The 22,324-nt window shown below is 38.9% G+C and overlaps 1 protein-coding gene across 1 annotated transcript in view; it reads right to left on the reverse strand.

Annotated features, from left to right (window-relative positions):
* ATG3 (autophagy related 3) overlaps positions 1-21,786 on the reverse strand; it is a 23,228-nt gene extending 1,442 nt beyond the window's left edge. Inside the window, exons 1-11 of the mRNA XM_027897755.1 lie at positions 21,635-21,786; positions 18,936-18,977; positions 15,608-15,657; positions 14,337-14,407; positions 12,511-12,618; positions 10,499-10,548; positions 8,468-8,549; positions 7,912-7,946; positions 7,040-7,195; positions 6,280-6,407; positions 1,090-1,158 (exon numbers count right to left, since the gene is read on the reverse strand). Of these exons, the coding sequence (XP_027753556.1) occupies positions 1,090-1,158; positions 6,280-6,407; positions 7,040-7,195; positions 7,912-7,946; positions 8,468-8,549; positions 10,499-10,548; positions 12,511-12,618; positions 14,337-14,407; positions 15,608-15,657; positions 18,936-18,977; positions 21,635-21,706 (863 nt within the window). The 5' untranslated portion in view covers positions 21,707-21,786. The remainder of the gene's footprint in view (positions 1-1,089; positions 1,159-6,279; positions 6,408-7,039; positions 7,196-7,911; positions 7,947-8,467; positions 8,550-10,498; positions 10,549-12,510; positions 12,619-14,336; positions 14,408-15,607; positions 15,658-18,935; positions 18,978-21,634) is intronic.
* Positions 21,787-22,324: the final 538 nt, after the last annotated feature.

The following is a 22,324-nucleotide window of genomic DNA, read 5'->3' on the forward strand; positions in this document are numbered from 1 at the left end:
ATTATAATCTAAAGTGTCTGTCCATGAGGGAATGAGGCAGTCAGGGAACTGAAGAATTAAAATAAATCACTACTTTCAACAATTATTAAGTTGCATTGGTACTGGATATAAGTAAACTCTACTATTTTGGTGTATCAGTCTCATGGACCATTTCTTCACAAACACAAGTTACACGATAATGAGGAGAGAAATCACACATTAAAAATGCCTCAATTTGTTAAGTAATAACAAAAAAAGAGTAATCAAAACCTTGAAAACAAACTATTTGCAACTACTGAGAAGTAGGGGACTTGAACTACCTTGCCAGATAGTTATTTTCCAGTTCAGTTTCAGTTGCTTGCTGCACAAGTTGAGTGAGTCTCCGCTTACATAATAAAGAGAATTTTACCAATTCAGGACCTATAGTTGCTCAGTAGTTCCTCCTTCCTTCCTTACAGCAGCAAAGAACACTATTCTGAAAGGACATGCTTGCTTCTAATATGAAGGTTACTTCAGTCAGAAGGCATAGTATCATTTACTACAAAGCATAACTGAGTCAGCTTGCTAAAAGAAAATTCTAATTGTGAAACATTTGATATTGATGTTCAGAATGGTTTCAGTTATTTTCATTGCCTTTTTGTCAGTTAATTGTTTTACCAAGTTACTGCTCACATGCAGGATAGAGAATAATAGGACCTCTACATCTTTCAGAAATGAATTTCAGATTCAAAGCCAATACAAAGCTGTACCAAGGAGTGATTACAGTCCAGATGGAGTCTGTGAATCTCCAGTCTCACCCTCCTACACTGGGATCTCTGTTTCGTGTTCACAGCTACCTCCTTCACTTCCCTACAAACAAGGGCTCAATTATGTCCCTTCAATCCTACCTACTTTCCCCATTGCTCCTGCCATACACCACTCCCGGCCCCCCAGCTACTTAACAGAGTCTGCTTGTGCAATGGAGCTCATCCGAGAACTCTACTAAGTGCCACCCCAAGCAGTTGTTCACTGCTTTCACACACAATTGCATTCCAGTTTAGGAAGCTTGAGGTTACAGCTCCTTAGGCTGGAGAAATCTCCCAGAATCGGTGCAGTGACGGAAAAGGATACATATGAACTCCAAGTTCTCCCCCACCTTCTGCAACAGTCTCAATTATTTTCTTCATGACTTCTGCATGCCTGAAAAACAGATCAGAAAATACTTTAAGGAAAAAGTAATACCCTCTTCCTCTCAGTAAGATTAGGTTCTCTGCAAATCAAATAATTTTGGACTGTTAGTTTCAGAAACAGCAAGAAGAAATTTTCAGTTTACTGAGAAAATAAAATCCCAACAGTAACTGAAAGACAACATTAAGTGATGGATGTAACATTATTTTTAGAACTCCTTACAAGGAAAGGAAAAAATTTTCCATGCCACAATGGAGACTGAGGAGTGCCATAAAGAGAGTTAATATATACTGCTTGACACTAGCATAATTTGAAACTGCTAAATCCCAAGAAAGCCATCAGGTAAGCCCCCAGAAGGTAACCGTGGCCAGCAGGAAGCTACCAGAAGTTCCCAGATTCCTCCTGAAGAAGATACCTAGAAACTGCTGCAACATTTTTGGCTACCTCTGCTACACTTTTAAATTTGTAAAGCTTAAGAGGTTTCAAACACTAAAACAAATCGTAGTTTCTCAGGCAGGTTAAACCAACCCTACATAAATTCAGAACTGTTGTTCTAGGACTATTTTAGGGTATGGAGATTTTCTCTGGTGCTAACTTGGGTTCTACTATGGTAAATCAACAGTTTCTAAGGTAGTTTCTTCTCTCTTGTGACTCTGTTATTGTAAAGCTCTACAGAGGAGGATAAACATTTCCTCAGGTCACTAAGTTTTTACATTCTCATCAGTGATAAACCCAACCCATATGCAATACACAATATTTATGTACAAACCTGATCCTAGGAATATAACAGAGAATTACAGAATGGCTAAGGTTGAAAGAGATAGTCTTCATCTAGTCTAACCCTCCTTGCTCAACGAGCACTAAACTAGAACAAATTGCTCAGGATCTTATCTGGTCTGATTTTGAATATCCATAATGATGAAGATTTCAAGTCTTCTAATGACCAGGTACAATTTGCAATGGCCTTGTGTTCAATTCTTACACCCCTTAAACCAGGGGTTGAAGAACATACCAAGTCAGAGGGGAAAACTACTGTATTTATGTTTTATTTATATACTCGTAACACAAACTCCCAGGTAGTGTAACTAATCTTTCTTTTATCTATACTTCAACTTTGTTTCAAATACATGTTTGATTCCTTAGGCAATCTTTATCAGTGATGTCATACAGGGCTATGGACATCCACGTACACAGCACTGCAGGTTCGTGAGCAGCACTCGGTTTGATGCCCATCCTAAAACAACCTACGTGCCGACTGACAAGTGGAGTGGTGAGCAGAGTTTGCATAACTTTCTGACCATGCTTTGATACCAGGATGTCAATCTAAATAGGTCACCAGCAATTGGCACTTAGTAGTTACTCTGCAGTTAATTGTGCTGCCAGCAACTGCAAACAGGGAAGGAAGCTGTTGCAAAGCTACCAAGACACATTGTAAACAGGAACATGCAAGTCTGGGGAAATACTAAAGGTCAGCATTAGTCATTTGCCCTTGATCTTTGCAAATCAACTGACTCTCACAGTGGACTCCAGTTCTGGATCCCCACGACGTCTGTGTGGAACACATGCCCTTTCAGGTGCCAAGTCCAGTTGCTTCTATATAGGATCTTGGCCACTGCTGAAACTAAAAATTTGACCTTATCCATAACTGTGGACTATTTTTTTTTTCTGATGGCACAGAATACAGGTCAGCCAGAAGCTATTACAAGTCTCTAAGAGCATACTGGTTCAATTCATACATCTTAATGACATTTGTTCTTTTCTGTTTTCTAAGGACTAGTCAGATATTTGGAATTCTATAGCGGTCACAGTAATGGTCATTCTTACTGTCATACAGTCATTCATGAAAAGCTTTGCAGGTGCTTTATAAACTTTGTAAAGCTTGTTTCTTGTTTTCAGTTTCCTTCTATAAGAAAACTTGGGGGAATTAATATGGAATATGTACACACTGCAATGGAAAGAAATAATTTTGGAAGAAATGTAATCTAAAGTATCCCACTATCCAGAAGTATTTTTTTTTAAACTTCTGAATAAAAGTTCCCCAGAAATAACTCTTATATCCAGATGACTAAATGCTCTTCAGTGTTCATTCCAGGATCTGTTTGTAGGTCACTTGAGCTATCAAATATATTACACATTTAAAACACATATTAAAATCACATAATTTACTTTGTGGTATTTCAACCAATTCTTGAGGTGGTTCAAGTAACAAAAATGAGTTATTATTCATACTTCAAGTCAGCAATGCTACTGTTTTATTGAAAATAAATTGATATACTGTTTAAATCATACATTAAGGACTTAAAAATAAGTTGAAAGCAGCTAGTTTCTTAGACTGATTATATGACCCTCTATGCTCTTATCAGGAATGTTCACTTTCCAGCTGAAGAACCCCTCTTCTGCTTTGCAATTGACCAAAGCTGCCAGTCAAAATATTTGGTTTTAACTTCATATCGAAATTCATCACAGGTCTGGAAGGGAAATACATACCATCAGAGAATAAAGGTAAAAAATAAAAGCTTTCCTGACATATAGGGGAAAAAAAACCCACAACACCAGAAATTATTAATTCCCACAGCCTCTTACTACCTCCCGCCCCAGTTCAAAGAGATAAAAGGCCTTTGACAGGACTTTTGGTGGAGTGGACAACAACTAAAGCTTCCATAGCAGAGGTTAAAATGCAAGACATTTTAGGAGAGTGTACTTTCAAGACAAAAAAATTACCTATGAATTTGATTCTGTGCCTGTAACTCTTTACACACAATGAGACAGAAGGTATGTAAAAATCCAAAAAAGTCATCATTAGGAGTAACATCTCAGAATCCTCAGTAGCTAACCATAAGATCTACTCTGCTAAGAGTAGATCACAGCTAAGATTCACTGCTCCTTACAGTTGCCTCTAGTCACTTCCTTGCAGATATTTAGGGTACATAAGAAGGAAGAAGAGCTGAGAAGGCTACCACCATTTAGTCTGAAATGGAGAAAAATAAGCCCTCAGAATCAGTGCAAGTAATTATGGTTAAACTGTAAATGTGTTTAGTAGTTAAGTTATTTAATAGTCCCTTCGTAACAGCCACATAAAAAGCTGAGAATTATGATTAAAGCAGCTTACTGCAATTAATGAGGAAGTTGACTATGTTCCTCCCAGTACAATAAAAATGCTGACAAGAAATACAAGTTACAGCAGAGCTGCAAGATGAACAATTTTAACTAACTACTTAAAATAGAAGCAATCTCAAATAGCTGACAATGGCATCTGACTGCCATTTCTTTCCTTTCTCTGACGCGTGACGAGGATATTCACGTCACAAGAAACAGATAAGTTAGTTTAGCATCATACAAATATCCTACATTACACAATTCTTGTAATATGATGGGAAGCAACAGTGGTAGCTTAACATTGGTATTTCCTAGCTGAATTAAAACCAATAGTTTCAGCTATTATTTTTTACCTCAGAAATCCAGACTTCCTTAGCTGTTAGCCTTACCAAATTAAAAAATAAAACAGCTCACTGTGGACAGTAAGAGAACACATAACCTTCATTTTGGATACGCTGTTGGTCTCTTTCTTCATAGTTTCAAGATTAGCTTCTCAAATCTTTCAAAAGTTAAGTAGTTGCTGTTTGCTTTTTGAGACAAACTAGACACAATGTTTCCTCCACATTTAAGATTAGCAACAAGTCTGTATCAGCTCATTATAAATCATCTCTTTCATTCTTAAAATTGAAACAACGCTCATGATGCAAACCATTCCTTCAAGTGTAGATGTGGATTACACAACAAAGGAACTGGCACTGCACTGGCTTCAGGGGAAGAAGTGAAAACATGACCACAGAGCTCTCACCCGTGAAGAGACTCAGTCTAAACTCACAGATGAACATCACACTAGTTCTTACTCTGCAACAGCGTTAGCAAAGTTAAGCAGAGGCCACAGGCCAGTATAAAACCCACACTTCCAACCCAGTCAGAGAAAGTGGTCATGCCCAAATATCTGGTCATTATGTTTCTTCTGACCTGCATCCATCAATGGAAGCTTCTTCCCAACTAATTTACTAGCAAGGATTACAGAAAACACAAACTTTAATAAGTCCATGAATATATATCCTCATGATAAGATCAAAAGTAGCCATAAAATACTTCTTGCAAAGTTCCCTTGCTCTCTCTCTCAAAAGAATGGTATACCCTTCCCAAGACTGATAATCAAATAATGGCTTTGAGTCAGCAAAAACAAAACTACCATAAGTTTGTCAACAACAAGCTGATTATTTGACACCTCAGCTAATGATAAAGATTCCTGTCATGTTTCTTTAAGTCAAAGGAAATTAAAAAGACTTAAAGGGGCAATCTGAACTTTTTTTTTTCAAAAACATATGCAATACTACAAAGGGTGTCTTTTTTTAAAATGAGATAAAAGCCCACAAACTCCTATCTCCAAGAACTTAATACAGTCAAGAAACTGAGGAGTTACACTGTTTAAGATATTGGCTCTGTATCACTAAGACACCTAAAAGGATGCTAGAGCCTATAGTTAAGACAGAATGCACCTTTCAAAGACGTAGAAAAAATACCTGTGCAGCAAGTCAAACTATAGGCTTCCTCTGTCTTTGGTGAGAAATGTGGAAAATTCAACAGAAAACACCCTAAAAACACAGGTGTGTTTTGTTTGTGTGGCAAACAGAAGATCTCTACTTATAAGCGCAAAATTTCAAGGACTTCTGGGGGAGCAGAAGACAGTCAATGTAAAGTAAGAAACTGTTATTTTGTGTTCAAATAGCTTTTTCTGCTGCCAAAGTACACATTATACTTCAACCCTCCCCAAAAAACAGCTGCAAGGACAGAACGTTATTCCACAGAGTTCTAGCAGTCTGCCATCTTCTGGAATCTGTAGGGAAGCTGAGTAAAAGCAAGTTGATCAGAGAGAAGACAGCACTAACTGCTGAACACACTTGCAGCAGTGAGCACTGGAATGAATTCTGAGAATTGCTGAACTCTTCCCTTCATACTAACTCAGAAACTAACAGACCACTATGGTAGCCAGGTGTGGAGGGTGTCCAGAAAACCTGTACAAAATCCTTAACAAGGGCACTGAAGTGCTTTGTGTCTGCCTGCTGAATCAAACCAGAAATAAGGATTTACCTGCATGGATGAACTGAGCACATGGGAGGTGGAGGAAGATGAGGATGGTTTTCAATGGTCACTGTTTTCTTGACGTGATCTTGACTAATATCTTCGTACATGTGCTCTACTGTTAAAGGCTGCCGTTGCTGTAGAGGAAAAAGGAACAGGAAAACAAAACCATTAATATGAAAGAATCTTGCTCTTTTCCAACATCATTAACAGGTGACGCACCATAAATTATAAGCACCTTAAATTCAGCAGTTCTGAAGGTACCCAAAATCCATATGCTATAGAACTAGTGCTGCACAGCTTTTTCTTTTTAATACACCAGGGGAATGATAAAGTCAGTATGTTTGACAAGCAGCTAGGTTCCCCCCTAGGCATTTGAGCCATACCAACTTTAACTCAAGAAATTTAGCCATTAATGAGAAGAATGACTTATTTAATCCTTTCCCTCTGAAGATGAGGGAAACACATACCCTCTTATTTGACTGAGTTTACTGAGATTATTACCAGTTCTACAGTGCTAACAGAAACTCCAGTGACACAGCACCATTTGCTTCCTTCCAAATGTGCTCAGTTACCACGTGCAATTTTCATTTAAATTGTTCCTACTTCCTACTAATACCATAAATCCTGCCTACAAGCCTGTTTAATGGCTTTCTCCCCATTCTTTCCTTTAAATTTCTACTGTGAATAAGCAACAAAATAGCCTTGCTATTTGACACAGGGAGTCTAATTTCACAGAAGCAGGGAAAACACACCAACTGAGCCGTACCTCATCATATCCAAATAACCAGAGCCTTGGAGTTTGGTAATATTTGTCATAAGTGATGTAGAGGTCATAGGTTCTAGTCTGTAGAATAGCATCTTCCCCTCCAACATCAACTTTAGCTTTGCTAGCTTCTACAATCTGTCTTGTGTCAAGTGTTGCCTGTTTCAAGATAAAAATGACAAGATCAGTATAGTGTTGTTTAGATTCTCTCCTTTCCCATCCCAAGTAGTTATGCAAAGCTGTAGAACTTTTACTAACATTCTTAAGTGATCATTAAAAAAACCCTAGGCTTTTGGGATTTGTTTTCATCTTTAAAATATGAGTATCAGCTTCTCTTCCACAAGTCTTTTTTGGTTTTATTTTTTGTGGGGTTTTTTACTTTTCAAAAAAGGTCTGATTTCTTAAGGAAGTATGCAACTACCTTGTTACATCCCCCTACCTTCTTTCACAACTAACAGACAATTCCAATGAAATTCAGAAGGAAGAGGTCTCAGTTTATGCAGGTTCATGAAGACCTTAGGATAGCACCACAAATAATGATGCCCTCTTTTCTCTCATGACAGTCTGATGCATTAGTAGAATCTACTGAACCTACAAGCCACTCATCCTCCATGTGTAAGCCTCAAGAACAACCACTGCATTTTTTACTTCTCATGAATACAGCACTGTGTGAGCAGAGCAAAAAGGATTAGCAAAACCAACCAAAATGTCTGTGATCAGAATCTCTGAGAACCCAAGGATTTAGGTTACTGCAGTAGGTTGTCTGGAGACATCCACAAGAAACCAGGCTCAGTAATCCCACTACTAAGTTTGTTATTTCATTCATTTGCTTGTGCTTATATTGTAACAGACAAGAGAGAGAACTGTTCACTCACATCATCTGTCTCCAATAGCCCACTTTCTTCATACTCTGAAAAGAAGACCCATAAAATTCTGTGTTCAGCTTGTAGCTAGTCATCATATTTGTCATTCATAAACAACTCCTTTAAAACAATAATCTACATGTATCTAAAAAAATTTTATTCACATAGAGTTCCCAATCCCCAAACCACACTATTCCTTTTTTCATGTAAATTTGACCAAGACTACAGTAAGTAGATGATGAGTAATCCTTTAGCGGTTTTATATAGGCAGATTGAGTTAAAGTGTAGGTATGAAGCTGAAAGGAAGCTGTGCTAAATCCCTAATTTATACTTGCTTGGATCTGTTCTGCTACACAGATCAACTTCCCAGTCACTCACATTCACACAGGTTTTGGCACACAAGTCAGAGTAAACATGCATCAATAAGACCACACAAAAGATGTGAAAGAGCATATGTCTGCTGAATGTTCCAGCATGCATTTCATGAAAATAAAGAGTGATTCTTAGAGTGTACTGCTTTACTTAAAGGCCTGAAATAAAGCACGTCCCAACCAATTTAAGGAAATACCTTCCATGTCTGCAGCTTCTCCTTCATCTTCCTCATCATCATCTTCACAAGATGCTGAACACTCTGGTATTTTTAAATTATCCTTAAGAAGTTAAATTGAAAACACTGCTTTAAAGACTGTTGCATCTACACAGCTTATGGCCTCAGCAAATTTAGGATCTAAGTCCAGTCAATACATTCGGTGAACCAGAAGAATAATTTCTGCAATATTAAGAAATACTACACTGGACTCAAATATTTGCTTATTAACTCGTCTTAGTTTTAAAGTCCTAGTATGACATTAAAGGTCCACTTAAAATTTGACTTTGCAATCTGGAATGATTTCATTCCTAAGCAGAGTGAACATGGTGTTAAACAGTCAAAAGACCCACCTATCTCAAATGAAAGGCAATGATTTAACAGCTAAGAATAAACACGTAGGTTAAGATTTTGTAAGTCCTAACCCAAGTCCAACTGTGCAGCAGTTATCATAAAACATCTCAAGGAAGGGACTCATAAGGATAATTAGGTCTAATTCCCTGCTCCTTGCCCAAATACATAAAACTAAATCATATGACTAAAAGTGTCATCCATTTCCACAAACTACAAGCCTTGTCCAGTTCCATACCTGTTTTTAAAACACAAGAGAGTCCCAAAAGATACCACATTTTTATATCGTAGTCCAAGGAAAGATAGTACAATAGAAATTAATACAGTACGAGCCCACAGACAACTTTTTCTTTGGGGCCTTGCAGAGCATTTGAATCCAACAGACAACTCTGGTGAAATTCAGAAGGCAGAGGTCTGAATTTACACAGGTTTCAAGAAGACTTTAGGAGAATACTGAAAATAATTATTAGAATCAGAAGCTGCTCTGATTGCAAGCATCAGGTGTTTTTTTTCATTTAAAAAACAGGAAACACCACAGGCACTAAGAAATTAAGTTACGACATGCATTGTCAAACAGAACATTAGGAGAAAGAAGTTGGACCCATGGTCCAAGCAAACAAGTTTTTTTCATATACAATAGATTAGAAGTGAAATCCAGCTCAAAACACACAACAGGAGTTATGAATCCCAGTAACATTTTGCAAGTATTGTGTTATGTAAAAATATTGACCAACTTTAGCTATTTTTAGAGTGTTTCTTTCACCCTTACTGACTCATAAAAAAGCAGTACTTTTACTACATTTAGCACAGTTTCCCTTGAAGTACAAATACTTCACAGTTCATCATATCAATAGCATTTTGAGCTGTTTAAAACTGTGTGGTGGCACTGGGCAGTCCATTATCTTTCCCCCTAATTTTTAGAATCCAAAGCCGAGTGCTTGGATGGTTTAACAAACTCTCGCAGCACACAGAATTCCACTTTAACAACCAAATCATCTTTAAAAGCATTTTTTGTCTGTGACTCTCTTCACGTTTCTTAAACATGTCAGCCAATACATTCTCATTTCAAGTACTTCCAACCGTTCTCAGTTTCCTGAGGACTTCAATTTCCGATTTTGCTCCTGCTGCAGTGACGTTTTGGAAACACATGCAGAAACTGATGTCTTCATAAGATATATACATTTAAACAGTTTTAGTACTTATAAACCAGAAGGCATGAGCCTGCCAAACAGGACCAAGTGTGCGAAAAAGCTGCTTGCAATAGTTAAAGATTACAAAGAAATACTTCATATCCCTACACTATTTTTCCATATAAAAATTTATTTACGCTGGATCTCCAAACAGTAGTTTCTTGAAGTGCTAATGTGCTGTATCAGTGTAAAGAAAACTTCATTTTCAGTTTGTAGAAGCCTGCCTAAGGACATTCTAAAAAGACAAATGCCTCAGTAAACACAGTAATAAGGAAATGCACACACTTATAATGCATATGTGCACATGCCTGCAGGCTAATACCATGGGCTATGGAGGTCAGTGTATATCTGCAAGACAACTAGTGACAAAGTACATTTTAATCTTTCACAGGGAGAACTAAATTGCTACAGGTAAAACTTTATTACCTTTAGGTCCTATAATAAAGCAACAAGAAAATTTAGAAACAAGTACCTTACTGTCTAGTGTGATCTCCTTAACTGCTTCTGTTGCACCCACAATACCTGTTAATTGAACAAGAAGTCTGTGTTAAAAAAGATTGTTTATCTGGTGGAAAATAGAATAGAAAGAGGGTGCAAGGATTTCAGAAAGCAGCATACCACCTTTCCAAGTTACCTCTCACAACAATTTTGTTATTTAGAAGGCTGTTTATTTGGTATTGATAACGTGCTTGGTGCTGGACATCCATAAGCAAACCACACCAGTAACACAGAGCACCACAGCACATACAACATTTATTGATGGAATACTGCATGTCTGAACTTCTATTTTTAAGGTACTTTTGCATAAAAGTGAGTTCAGGTAGGCACTCCCATCACAATAATGGATCTCAACTTCATGAGAGAGGCACACATTTTTGAGTATTTCTGAGTATCCTGAAAGCAATGACAAAGCACAATGCAGGAGAACACTCGATGCTTTTAGCTGTGAGGAAGTGAGAGTAAAAACCATCCCAAATCCCTGTAGTGCCTCTTCTTGAGTTCCTCCCCATTAGCTTTATAGTTTTACTGCACCCAGTACTTTTTGGGATACATGCCAAAAATGTGCTTTGACAGAGTAAATTTATCTAATTAAGTCTTTAATTGAAAGTAAGTTACATGATTGTGGAGAAAGAACCTGGAATCACATTACTGCTCATCAGAAGTAACTATTTAAAGATCAGAAATGCCAGTTCATGCTGCTTGGAAATAACACATTTCTCGTGGCTGTATGATCATCTGAACACATTTTTTCCTACCACAAGTGCTACTACCAAAGACATCTATACAGATGGGTGGAAACAGATTTTGTTTTTATCTTATTTGACAGCGTTTGGAGACCTGGCCAGGTGCAGACAGAGTGTTACAGTTGTGCTACCACAGCATGGTGCCCAAACCAGTCAGCCCTAAAAAGAAAATCTTGGCAGAGAAGTCTATTCACAGCAGGGATGGAGACTGTATCCTTAATTCAAGGACATGACAAAGATATTCCAAACCATTCCTTTTGTGTGGCGTGTTCAGTTATGAACTGTGATGCATTTAAGAACTGTCAATGATGAAAAATGTATGTCCAGAGAAACAAAAGGCATCATCTCCCACCCTTTCCCCCCACCCCAGCTGAACTATTCAGAGAACTTTTTCCATGTTACAGCAGAAAATTTACACCAAGGAAAGTAAAAACTGAGAGGAGTACCTCCTGGGTTTGGAAATGGTGGAGAAAACATCAATGAAGGACATCAAGAAACAAGACTAAAACTAATATAATTTCCAATTCTTAGAAAAGAGCAAAAGGCTTTATAAGAGGTTGCTAGAAAAGCCAGTGAGATAGATCCATGTAGGCAGTAATTTTTAGACTTCTTTATCAACACAAGCTAAGGACTTATGATAAAAAGTAATCATCTCCCACACATCTCTCTACTTAATAATATTTTCTTTCTTTTTAGTATTGCACCCACTTCCTCTAGTTACCTCAGATACTAAGATAGCTATTTTCTAATGATTCCTTCTCTCAGCTCAATCCAACAATTCAACAGAATGGGAAACACTAAAATAATTAAGTCAGTTGAGGTCATCATTAAGATCTATATCTCAATGTGCTTCACATGCAATCTTAACTTAAAAATAAAGAAATATTTCCATATTCTTCAAATAATTTAAACTACCATTATCTTCACAGGATTCCATTATACAGGAATGAGCCAGTAGACAGCTCATTTGTTAAAAAAAGTTTCTAGAACTGTAATAAGAGAATACTGAAATTATGGTCAACACCTTTGAAAAGTAGCCTGTTTCAGGCATATACAGCCACAGAGTTAAACAGCTGAGCAATCATGTGCCAATCAAATGGTTAACTGACAGCATGACTTATTTCTTCTACACTAGATATTAGTACACAGTCATCTGTATATAAGAAAGATTTTACTTTCAGAGAGTGGAAACTGAAAATCAGATTACCAAACGCAAAGCCTGAGGCAAGACTCTGAGTACCTGCATTGTGAAAAGTGTCCACCCATCCCCCATCACCATCATCTTCTTCTATAATTGCTTCCTGCTCATCTGAGTACTCCATCTGCTTACACCTTTTATAGCACGGCACTGCAAAAGATTGCAAAACAAAATGAATGCAGTCAGTCTTATACAAAACCAGACTGGAACAAGAAATTATTCCATGAGGCCTTCCGAAATGTGGCAGTCTCGCATATATCCCTTATTTAGAGAATCCTAAACCTATATTTCAAATGCAAAAGCACAAACTTGCAAAATTATGTTGATGTGCTGTACCAGATGTTTTATTTCATGTAAAATACAACAAGTGCAGTGGCCTTCAAAGTTCATTCCTCTGTTACTCTTTCACCCAAACTCTTAAGGATTAGAAATTAATTAATTTCTAATTTGCTAACAACTGGAGACAGTCTATTACTTTTGTTCACACCGGTAAACAACTTTTGGTTTAAGCACAATTTTGCCTGGATTGGCACTACTTTTCCAAATTGATTTGTCTTTAGAATTCTGCTAAAAGTTTGCATTGGTTATTCATGCAATATATTACTTATATTTAGTTCTAAATTAACATCTAGCATTTTAGGTTAGAATTAATGTGTTATTTAAGGTAACTTCAGTCATATGTGTTATAGAACCATTCAAGTACAGATTTACATAAAGTTTTCAGAAAATAGTCAAAGAAAGAATGCATATCTGATTAAGTCAAACTAGACATTTTCCAACAGCATAAATAAGGACTATGTAGAAAATGTGGAGAAAAAAAATCTGCTGCATGAAGTGCAGAGTTTGAAAGCTGCTGTTTGACCTTTCAGAGAATGAGGAGGGGGGTGTGAAAGTCACAGTGAAGTCTTCCAAAGACTTTAAAAATGAGGTCGGTGGGATGGCTCCCAGCCTCACCCATAGCCCACAGCTTTTACTCAGGTGATAGGACAATGTGGCACAATCAACAGGGAACACATTATTTTGAAATGTGATCTAGAAGAATCAGAGCAATGAGGGAGACCCCAGAAGTGGCAGGAAAGGAGAAATGGTAGATCACTTGGCCATCCAACCACCAGGACCATCCTATGCAAGTCATTCCACCACTACCATAATAATTTTTACAACAGTGCACTGTAAGGCTCCAAAAGCCAGCAAGTGAAATTCAAGCACAAAATAAAACGCACTGCAGGTAAAAATTTCCTCAGGCTGTCCTCAGTACTAAAAGGTTCATCTAAAGGCACTGACACATTTTGATACAAGATCTTTTGAGAAAATTATTTCCTCGTGGTTGTGCCAAGATGTTAGCCTTCTTATCCATTAAAAAGGTAGTAACCACAAGTAATATACATACATGATTTTGAAGCTGATATAACTTTATTTAAAGCTGTATTTATATGATTGCTATTGACAGAGATAGTGACATTAATTACATATCTGAACTAGAAGAATCAGTGTCCTCGTGAAAGTCGTTTTGGGAACTCTTCAATGGCCTCAGTTTGCAAAAGAAAGAGGAAAATAAACATATTTTCCTTTTAGATACTGGATATGAGTTGAAGGACAGGAGAAAGGAAGACAGACAGAGGTTTATAATGTTTAAACTTCATTTTTACTCCTTTAAGGCAAGCTCTGTTATTCATATAAGCATTACTAGCAAGTGGTCTAAGGAAAAGATTTTAGAAGTGCAAGAAAAACTTTAATATTGCAAAGTCAGAGCACTTGAAGTGCAAGGTATTTGCTTCCCTTAGCAATACAGACAACTAGTAGAGTAGATAGCACAGTCAACCATGCCATCAATCCTAAGAACACTTACATTTAAACTTCAGCCTTACCATTTTTAGTTACCAAAAACTGTTTGTCTGTTGGCAGATAAGCCTTGACTTTTAGTTCTTCTCCTGAAGCCCTGTAAAATGAAGTGCACCATTTGAGAATTTGATGATCTGCAAACAAAAGAACCCTTCTATTTTCAGCATGTATCAGGAACATTTTATATAATCCTCTTGACCTACTCTAAGAATCTGTTTGCTATGACTTGACTCTTCCCTATTCACAGATTTGGATACAGACATGGGGTTAAAAGCCTTGGCCACCCCTAAATCGGTCAGGTATCAAAACTATTTTCTGCCTCAAAAACTACCTTCATCTTGAGATGGCCAAGCAAAGATGGGTTGACAGAACAGTCTATTCTATATAAAATTTTCTAGGATCAGCAACAACATAGTCGCAAATGTCTGAAGAAAGTAACTTCAGAAAAAGCAAGAAATAGACCTCTATAAATACCAAATCTGCCCATAGTCACTAGTGCTCAAGTAATATTTTTTCATTTCACAGGACTCAAGCATTTGCCTTCACCTTTCATGGTTTTTGGTTTGAAATAATGTAAGACTCTAAATAGTCCATTTCAAACATCTGGCACATAGGCCAGACTCAACGTCAGATTTTCTCTGAAGGAGATGGCAAAGGGGCAAGAAACTATGATTCAAGTATAATAATTCCTCCTTCAGCAATTCATGGCCCAGTACAGAGCAAGACCTTGATGATACCAACTGCGCAGACAATGGTCATTCAGGAACTGATAAGTTTCACAACGAAAGACACTGGTAGAATGTGAGGAAGCACCTTATTTGCACCCTTACAGTACATAAAACACACATACATGGGATTCATAAGGGATTTCAAAGGACAAGCACTGCACAAAATGTTCTGCTGAGGGCCAACTTCAACATATTTAATTAACAAATGCTTGTCTAAAATACACCATTTACAACTACTTCCAAGCAATTCCAGTTGCACATGGCCTTTGATTTTTCAATCACCAAGACAAATTCAGGGAGACATGCTGCTGCTGCAGCTAAGCATGAGAAGCATTCTCAGTATTTAACAACTTATGCCCTCTAAAATCTTAGAAAGACAAACAAAATAACAACAAAAAATCCCAAACAAATCCTCATTCAACAAGCCCCACCTGACTTAAATATAGAGACATCCTAAAAATTCTACTGTAAGAGTCCATTTACTGTTCTGAAATGAGACAACTGAACCCAATGGAAACAAAGCACAGGTAGGGATGCCAGCTTTCTATAATTCTCTCAGTTTTACTTACCATTGCCAAGTAGGACAGTGGTGAACTAAGTGATCTCCAGCTGCGACAAACTGTTAAGGCAGGAAAAAAATTAAAGTCCTGTTAAATATGGCATGAGAAAACAATCTCCAATTTTCCCCAGTACTAATATTTCAGTTGTACATTCTTTTGATAGATTAACTATGTAACTAACAACTATTTATATCGGTTGGATACTTTTTTAACTCCATTTTTCAGCTAACCATGAAAACGCAAAGACTAAATCAACTTTACCCGAATGAAATGTGTGCTAAGCTCCATAGCAAATTCAGTTAGTTTCAAAAGCTGTGGTATTACCTACCAGTCCAGAAAGAAGCCAAAAAGTTTCTGGACCTAGCAATATTGTTTATTTTGTGATAAAGCCCCTATTTTTCTTTGCTACTCTTCAAAGTTTTACAAGGACAACAAAGAGCTTAATGTAAAAAAAATGTTTAATTCTCTTTCCTTGTTCAAAACAACGTTGCAGCAAGAAGAAAAGCAAGAACGACATTAGTTCATTGAATCAATGAGAGAACTGCACAAAAGAATAAACAGTATGCATTTTAATAATACCATCACTATAACAGTTGATCACTGATGTTAACTAAATATGGATTACCAAGTACTTAGTACACTGAAAAAAATTACACATAACCTTGTTCTGAAGAAACAGTTTTTAAAAATATTCACTCCACTTGTTTTTAGTATGAGATATTAAGGTTTTTATAAGATCTCATTACTATTTCAAAGTGACAGTCACGTTAGACTTGCCAGCAATAAGTCACGCTAGACTTGTGTATAAACACAAAATTCACCCAGCAAAGTCTAACCCACCAGGCTTGTTTTTTGCACATATTAACTGAGGAAGGCAAGCCCACACTTAACAAAAGTGATTCTTTTGTGGTCTTTGCAATAGTTAGGTTTCAATATGAGGTGCACAGCTATTGCTACAGTTGCTTTCTTGTCCTAAAATGCCAGTTTATAAGAATACCCTTTCCAGCTGAGCAGCTGCTGCTGCAGTGACACACCAGGCTTGCAGCGTGTCACAGCCATTTTCTCACATGTCCTCCAAAGCCAGGCAGGTCAGTTTAGGGAAAACACCACAGCACTGCCTGGGGATTAACAGATTTAATCTCTGCGGAAATGCTTCCATTTCACCCATTTTTTAACAAAAGCCTCTAGCAAAAGGGAAATATTCACTTTAAAGAGAACAGCAATCCTTCCCAAGACACATGGAAATTTTAAAACTCATTACCCTTTGCACGATAAATAACAAATGAAACTCCAGAATTATTTAAAATTCTCTGTTCAAGGAACTGGAACTCTATTTGTGACACCAATGTTGAAATATATTATTGAAATTAAAGATGAAAAAACAGAAAATGTTGTTCATGGGTCTAATAAATATAAAACCCTAAAACAACACTTGAAATGCCATTTACATTTTTTTCAGCTTAGGCAGCAAAATTATCTAGCTGGTTTCACTTTCTGTTTCTTAAGCACTGAGACTATTTCATTCCTGAATCAATAGTGCAAAGTGGAAGGAGACCAATTTTAGGACATCTTATTTCTGCTCCTGGAATGACTGATTTTAAAGATTTCCCTGTATTTACATATATAATTAAAACAGGTGTCAACTTTTGGAGGTATTAACTAGTAAGAACTCGTAACAGGCAAGAATTTGTTGCAGTTAAATCAAGTACACAGATATATTAAAAGAGGAAGTTCCTGTTGAGTTTGATTAATGAGTCATCTTCAGCCTCATTGCTAATTGATTCATCTTCAGAGGCAATCCACACAGACCTCACAAAAATCTACAAAATCTATAGTATCTCAGGCTAGAATACAGCTAAAATTACCCAAGAAATCCAAACTCATTCAAAGATAACATCCTAGCTCCGTTATCGATGACTTTCAACCCTTCTTTAGCAATCATTACTGTATAAAGATCAAAATAATCATAGAAGACGAAAGACTGTCAAAGGGACAATCAGCAGATTCGCACTCCAGCTTTATCTAAATTTAACAAAAATTTAGTCTTGCTGTATAACTGGTTACCCTTGACTACTGTTTTGAAGGATCAAATTTATTCATCCCAGCAGCATCTAACTTGGCACAGAGAACACATACTATTCACAGTCTTACTGGTGTTTAAATGCTGCAAACTGTGTCATGTAATACAGTGTGGTTATTATTACGTTCTATAGAAAAGACCTTTTCTTTCAGTACTCCTGCAAAGTTTTCTCCCATAAATCAAGAAGGGAATAAGTATTAGCTGAACGTTTGCCTAGAAGTTATGTGATTCTTGTTTGTATATAATGAAGCTCATGTATTACTATTAAATATATGAGATATAAATATGTATATACACACAGACATAAGCATGGTTATCAGAACAGGAGAACATGTTGCTAAGCCTGTTTGTCTGCGTGGTACTCTTCTGGGTCAGAGAAAGCAGCAGTGCTTGCTTGCCATACCACAGAGCAGAAAAATGCAAGGTACCAATGATAGGAAAGATACTTCTGTCTACATTATCTACCTGCATCAGTCATCATTTGCTCCATTTTTTTCCACCTCATCTTCACATTTCTGCATTCTGTTTCATTTTTCTTTCATTCTACACAATAATCTTAACACTGTTTTCTTAGACCTCTGTAAAGACAATGTATTTGCAGATCAGTAGCATTTTAGTATGAGAAAAAAGCAGAACAGGGAAGTCAAAACAGCACCACCCAAACAGTGTTTTAACTAGTTCAGAAAAAAATCCCATTTGTTTCTCTTTGCAGCAAAGTCCTTAACAAAATACAACTGCTTGGCAGCAATGCAAGATACAACCAGCCTGAAGCAGCCTACAGAGAAGAGGAGGGAAAAATAATAATCATTAGATACTTGCTGTGGCCAAGTATATGTAATGATCTTGCCAGAGCCTTGGAAGGAACCAAAAGTGAGGTAAGCAAAGACTGATCCAAAGAAAAAGGTTCCCCTTTGAGTTGCTCAGGGGAAAGATTTCTTAGATCAATATATTCCTGCTTTAGTCCTGAACTCCCATGAGAAATGGAGCTGCTGACCCAGCTTCCTTTCAATCTTTTCACAACATAACAGAGGAAAAAAGCATCCTCCTTTCAGAAGTCAAGTGTCATCTCAAGAGGAATTATGTTGATATACTTCATCTGTTGAGTAAGAAGGTCATTTACAAGTGTCTCTTCATGCAAATCGTTTCAAGAGGCAACAATTATTTGGCAAAGAAGTGGACTGTTTGAGATGAACGTTCCATTTTGTGTAAAAAATTTACCATTACTCTCAAAATACTTTGTTCTTTCTAAATACTTACTTCTTCAGGTGTAATTACTCCAGTTTCTTTAAACTTGGACTCCTGCAATAAGAAAAAAAAAGGAGTTTAAAAATTTTGAGAACTGATGACAAATCAATCTACTCGACTTTACTGGAAAGACAAACATCTGCTCTACTTTTGTCTTGCAAAGAGCTCTCTCCAGAGATCCAGAGATCAGTCTGGAGGCAACCTCTGCCAGGGCTGATAGGCAGCTTACTGATTCTACAGTGTAAGGCTCACTAAAATTAATTGTTGCAGAAAGTGAGGTATTATAAAATGATCACATATACAAAATTTTTGCTATCGCCATTTACACCAATAATGAGGAGAAGATCCCCAGCACTCAATATAATACTTGCAGTAAGAGACAGAGATTCTCATAGTCAGGACTCTAAAGTTCTAGGCACTGAACAGCAGTACAATGCATTAACACAAGGTTTTGCAGTTAAAAAAGGTCATGAAGTGAACGACCAAAACGACTTTTCTCTGGGCTAGAAAAACTTACCCAGAGGGGCTCATTTACTAACTTTCTTTTAATACCCATTTCTTTGCTTTCACCGTGCAACCCATGGAAAGAGCTTTGATTTTTGCATATTGTCATGGGGGTTTTTTATGGGTGAAAGAACAGACGGCAACCAGACACACGACTTAGTTCTGCATGGAGAAATAAAGTACTTTTGCATTAAAGGCAACATGTATGAAGGTTAAGGATAAAACGGCTTTTATCATATTCAAATCTAAGGGAAGTGTATTTTGTTTTGACTTCTGGCTGCATATCTGTTTTCTTCAGAAAAGTCTCAAGTACCAAGGAAATCTACTGTTCCCTAGCATTAGAGCAATCCAAAAAGGGCTTTTGAAAAAGAATACAATTTCAACCATGGCACAGCTGACTTCTTGCCTTAAAGAACTTTTTTTTCCTATCAAGACTAAAAGCAGCAACTGAAAATATCTTGGTTTTGGCCACAACTTCACCTTATTCAAAGAGTCAAGAAACATTAAAGAAAACTAGCCACTGCTTACTGGGTTATTCTTGTTCCTTCACCGTGGTGTGTGATACCACATGTGCCATGTAAAATGAAACGAGCACACCTGTTTCATACAGTACTGAACTCTGCCTTTCTACCTCATTTCTAAAGAAGACAAATTTGAGAACAAGATGAAGATACGCAAAACTGCAGCTGTAAAAACATCATAACCATTATGTGCTAGCTGACAGAAACCAAAGCCACTTGAACTGCCGTAAAACTCAGAACCCTCAATAACATATTGTGCAACACCACAGTGGAGACAACTTACTATTTAACCTCAAAATGAACCATAAGCAAAAGGCAACTTGTACAAACTTATGTTTCTGGAATTGCAGAAAGAAAACATGTAAAATATCCATCCTCTGTTCCCTGAGGGTAAATCAGTTTTTCCTCTCTGTGCATTCCGTGGTACATAAGCTAGGGAGAGACACAAGTCTATCTTCTTTCTAAAGTAACCAAGCTGGAGTATTTGTTTCAACCCCTTGCAAAGGGGCTTATATACTCATACTACTATAACCTCCCATTCCATTCTACTCCTGCTTCCTCTCAATAGTTCATTGAGGACACAAGAATTCCTCCACTATTACACCAGCTGTGCAACAACTACACTACAGTAAACAAGTCACTCCACCTTTTCAGGCCACAACTTCACGGCAGCCCACACGTGTCACATTGGTGGGCAACTCTAGAAAAGTCCACCATCCAGAGAAGTGCACATTACATACCACAGAGGGACAAGTGCAATTAATAATTGAGTATCACTGCTTTCTGCCCAAAGATCTCAGCTGCAGAGCACAAAGCACATAAAAGGTCAAACCACAAAGCCACAGGCAGAGAGACTGCTGTCATAAACAAGTACAGGAGAAGTACTTTTTCAAAAGCATTTGAAAGTGTGAAAATCAGTAGTGAGAAAGCCGCTAGCAAGTTAAGCTGCCATACACAAAGTTGGGGTTTACACAAAAAAATATTTGTAAGTAGGAGTCAGAAAGTGGGATGCAGTCTAACAACTGCAGAAAATCACAAAAGGTCTCTACCTAAACAAGCAATAAAAAGAATTATAACAGATGTGCTGCCCACCTTTACGAGCGGACTATTATAAGAAACAAATGGCTCATTTCTACCATTCACAGTTACTGTAACACTCTGAGGCTTGTAGCAATACTGCAATTCTAACACAGAAATAAGATATGCTGCATAATTTAACATCTGCTCACATAATCTAGAAGTGATTTGTTTTGTTTGTTTTTTTTAAGTCAGCTGAAGAAGTCACCCTCTTACCCAAAATAACCATTGCAACGCATTCCTGTAAGGAGGCTCCAGCCTGGCTGTACGCTTGCATTTCAGCTCCTGGTCACACAACCGGTTAAAGTTTCACCACTTTAACAGAAACCAGCAGCCAATAAGTCATTCCTTAAGAAGCAGGACCAGCAACTACCGTACTTCGGTAGGCCCGCACCTCCCAGGTGGGTGCTCCCCGCTCCCAGCGGGATGTGAGCTCTAGCCCGGGCTCCCTCCACCCCGCACGGCCCGGTGCGGGGTGAGGGCCGACGGCTCTGCCCCAGCACACCCAGCACGGCGCCCCCTGGGCTGTGTGGGGCCCGGACAAGGGCAGGGAGTGCCGGCGGGTGTCCCGTCCCCCCTCCCCAGCCCTGCTCCCGCGCAGCAACGCACCTTGAGCACGGGCGTGAGGTACTCGGCCACCTCCAGAGCCTTCCCCTTGACAGTGTTGATGACGTTCTGCATGGCGGCTGTCGGCCGGTCAGTCGGTCGGACCGACAGACAGACACTCCCCCGCCTCCCGCCCCTCTGTCACGGCGCTGCCCGCGCCTCCCCCGCCGTCACGTGACCCGCGCTACCGCCCACCCCTCATGTCGCGCGCGCGTGACGCCACACCGGGCGCGAGCACAAAAAGAGGGAAGGAGGAGGGGGCGGGGCCAGGGGCGGGGCTCACACGGGTGGGTGGGGCCGAGAGCCGGGGGCGGAGCTCGCGAGCCCGTCACGTGTCCGGCGGGGGGCGGGGCTTGGCCCTCTGTTCCCGAGGAGGGGTGTGAGGGCGCGCGCCCCCGCGCGGGGCGGGGCAGTGGCGCGGGGAGGGGCCGTGTGGGGGGCGCGCGCCCGCGGCCCCGCCCCGCCAGGTGAGGCCGGTGGGGGGGGCGGTGAGTCGGGGCCGGGGCTGCGCGGGGGGGGTCCCTGTGGGCTTTCGGGCGGGGTCTGAGGGAGCCCGGTCAGGAGCGCCGTGGCCGCGTCGCGGGGATGAGCGAAGGGGAAAGCGGTGCCGCAGCCTCCTGGGATCCGCCGCGCCCGGGAGCGCCTAGCCACGGCGTCTGAGCCCCGGGCGCTGCCGCCCCGCAGCCCCGCTCG

Source organism: Empidonax traillii, unplaced genomic scaffold (assembly GCF_003031625.1).
Source record: "Empidonax traillii isolate 1590-97213 ecotype Southwest subspecies unplaced genomic scaffold, ASM303162v1 scaffold558:size415862, whole genome shotgun sequence".
Classification (NCBI taxonomy): Eukaryota; Metazoa; Chordata; class Aves; order Passeriformes; family Tyrannidae; genus Empidonax; species Empidonax traillii.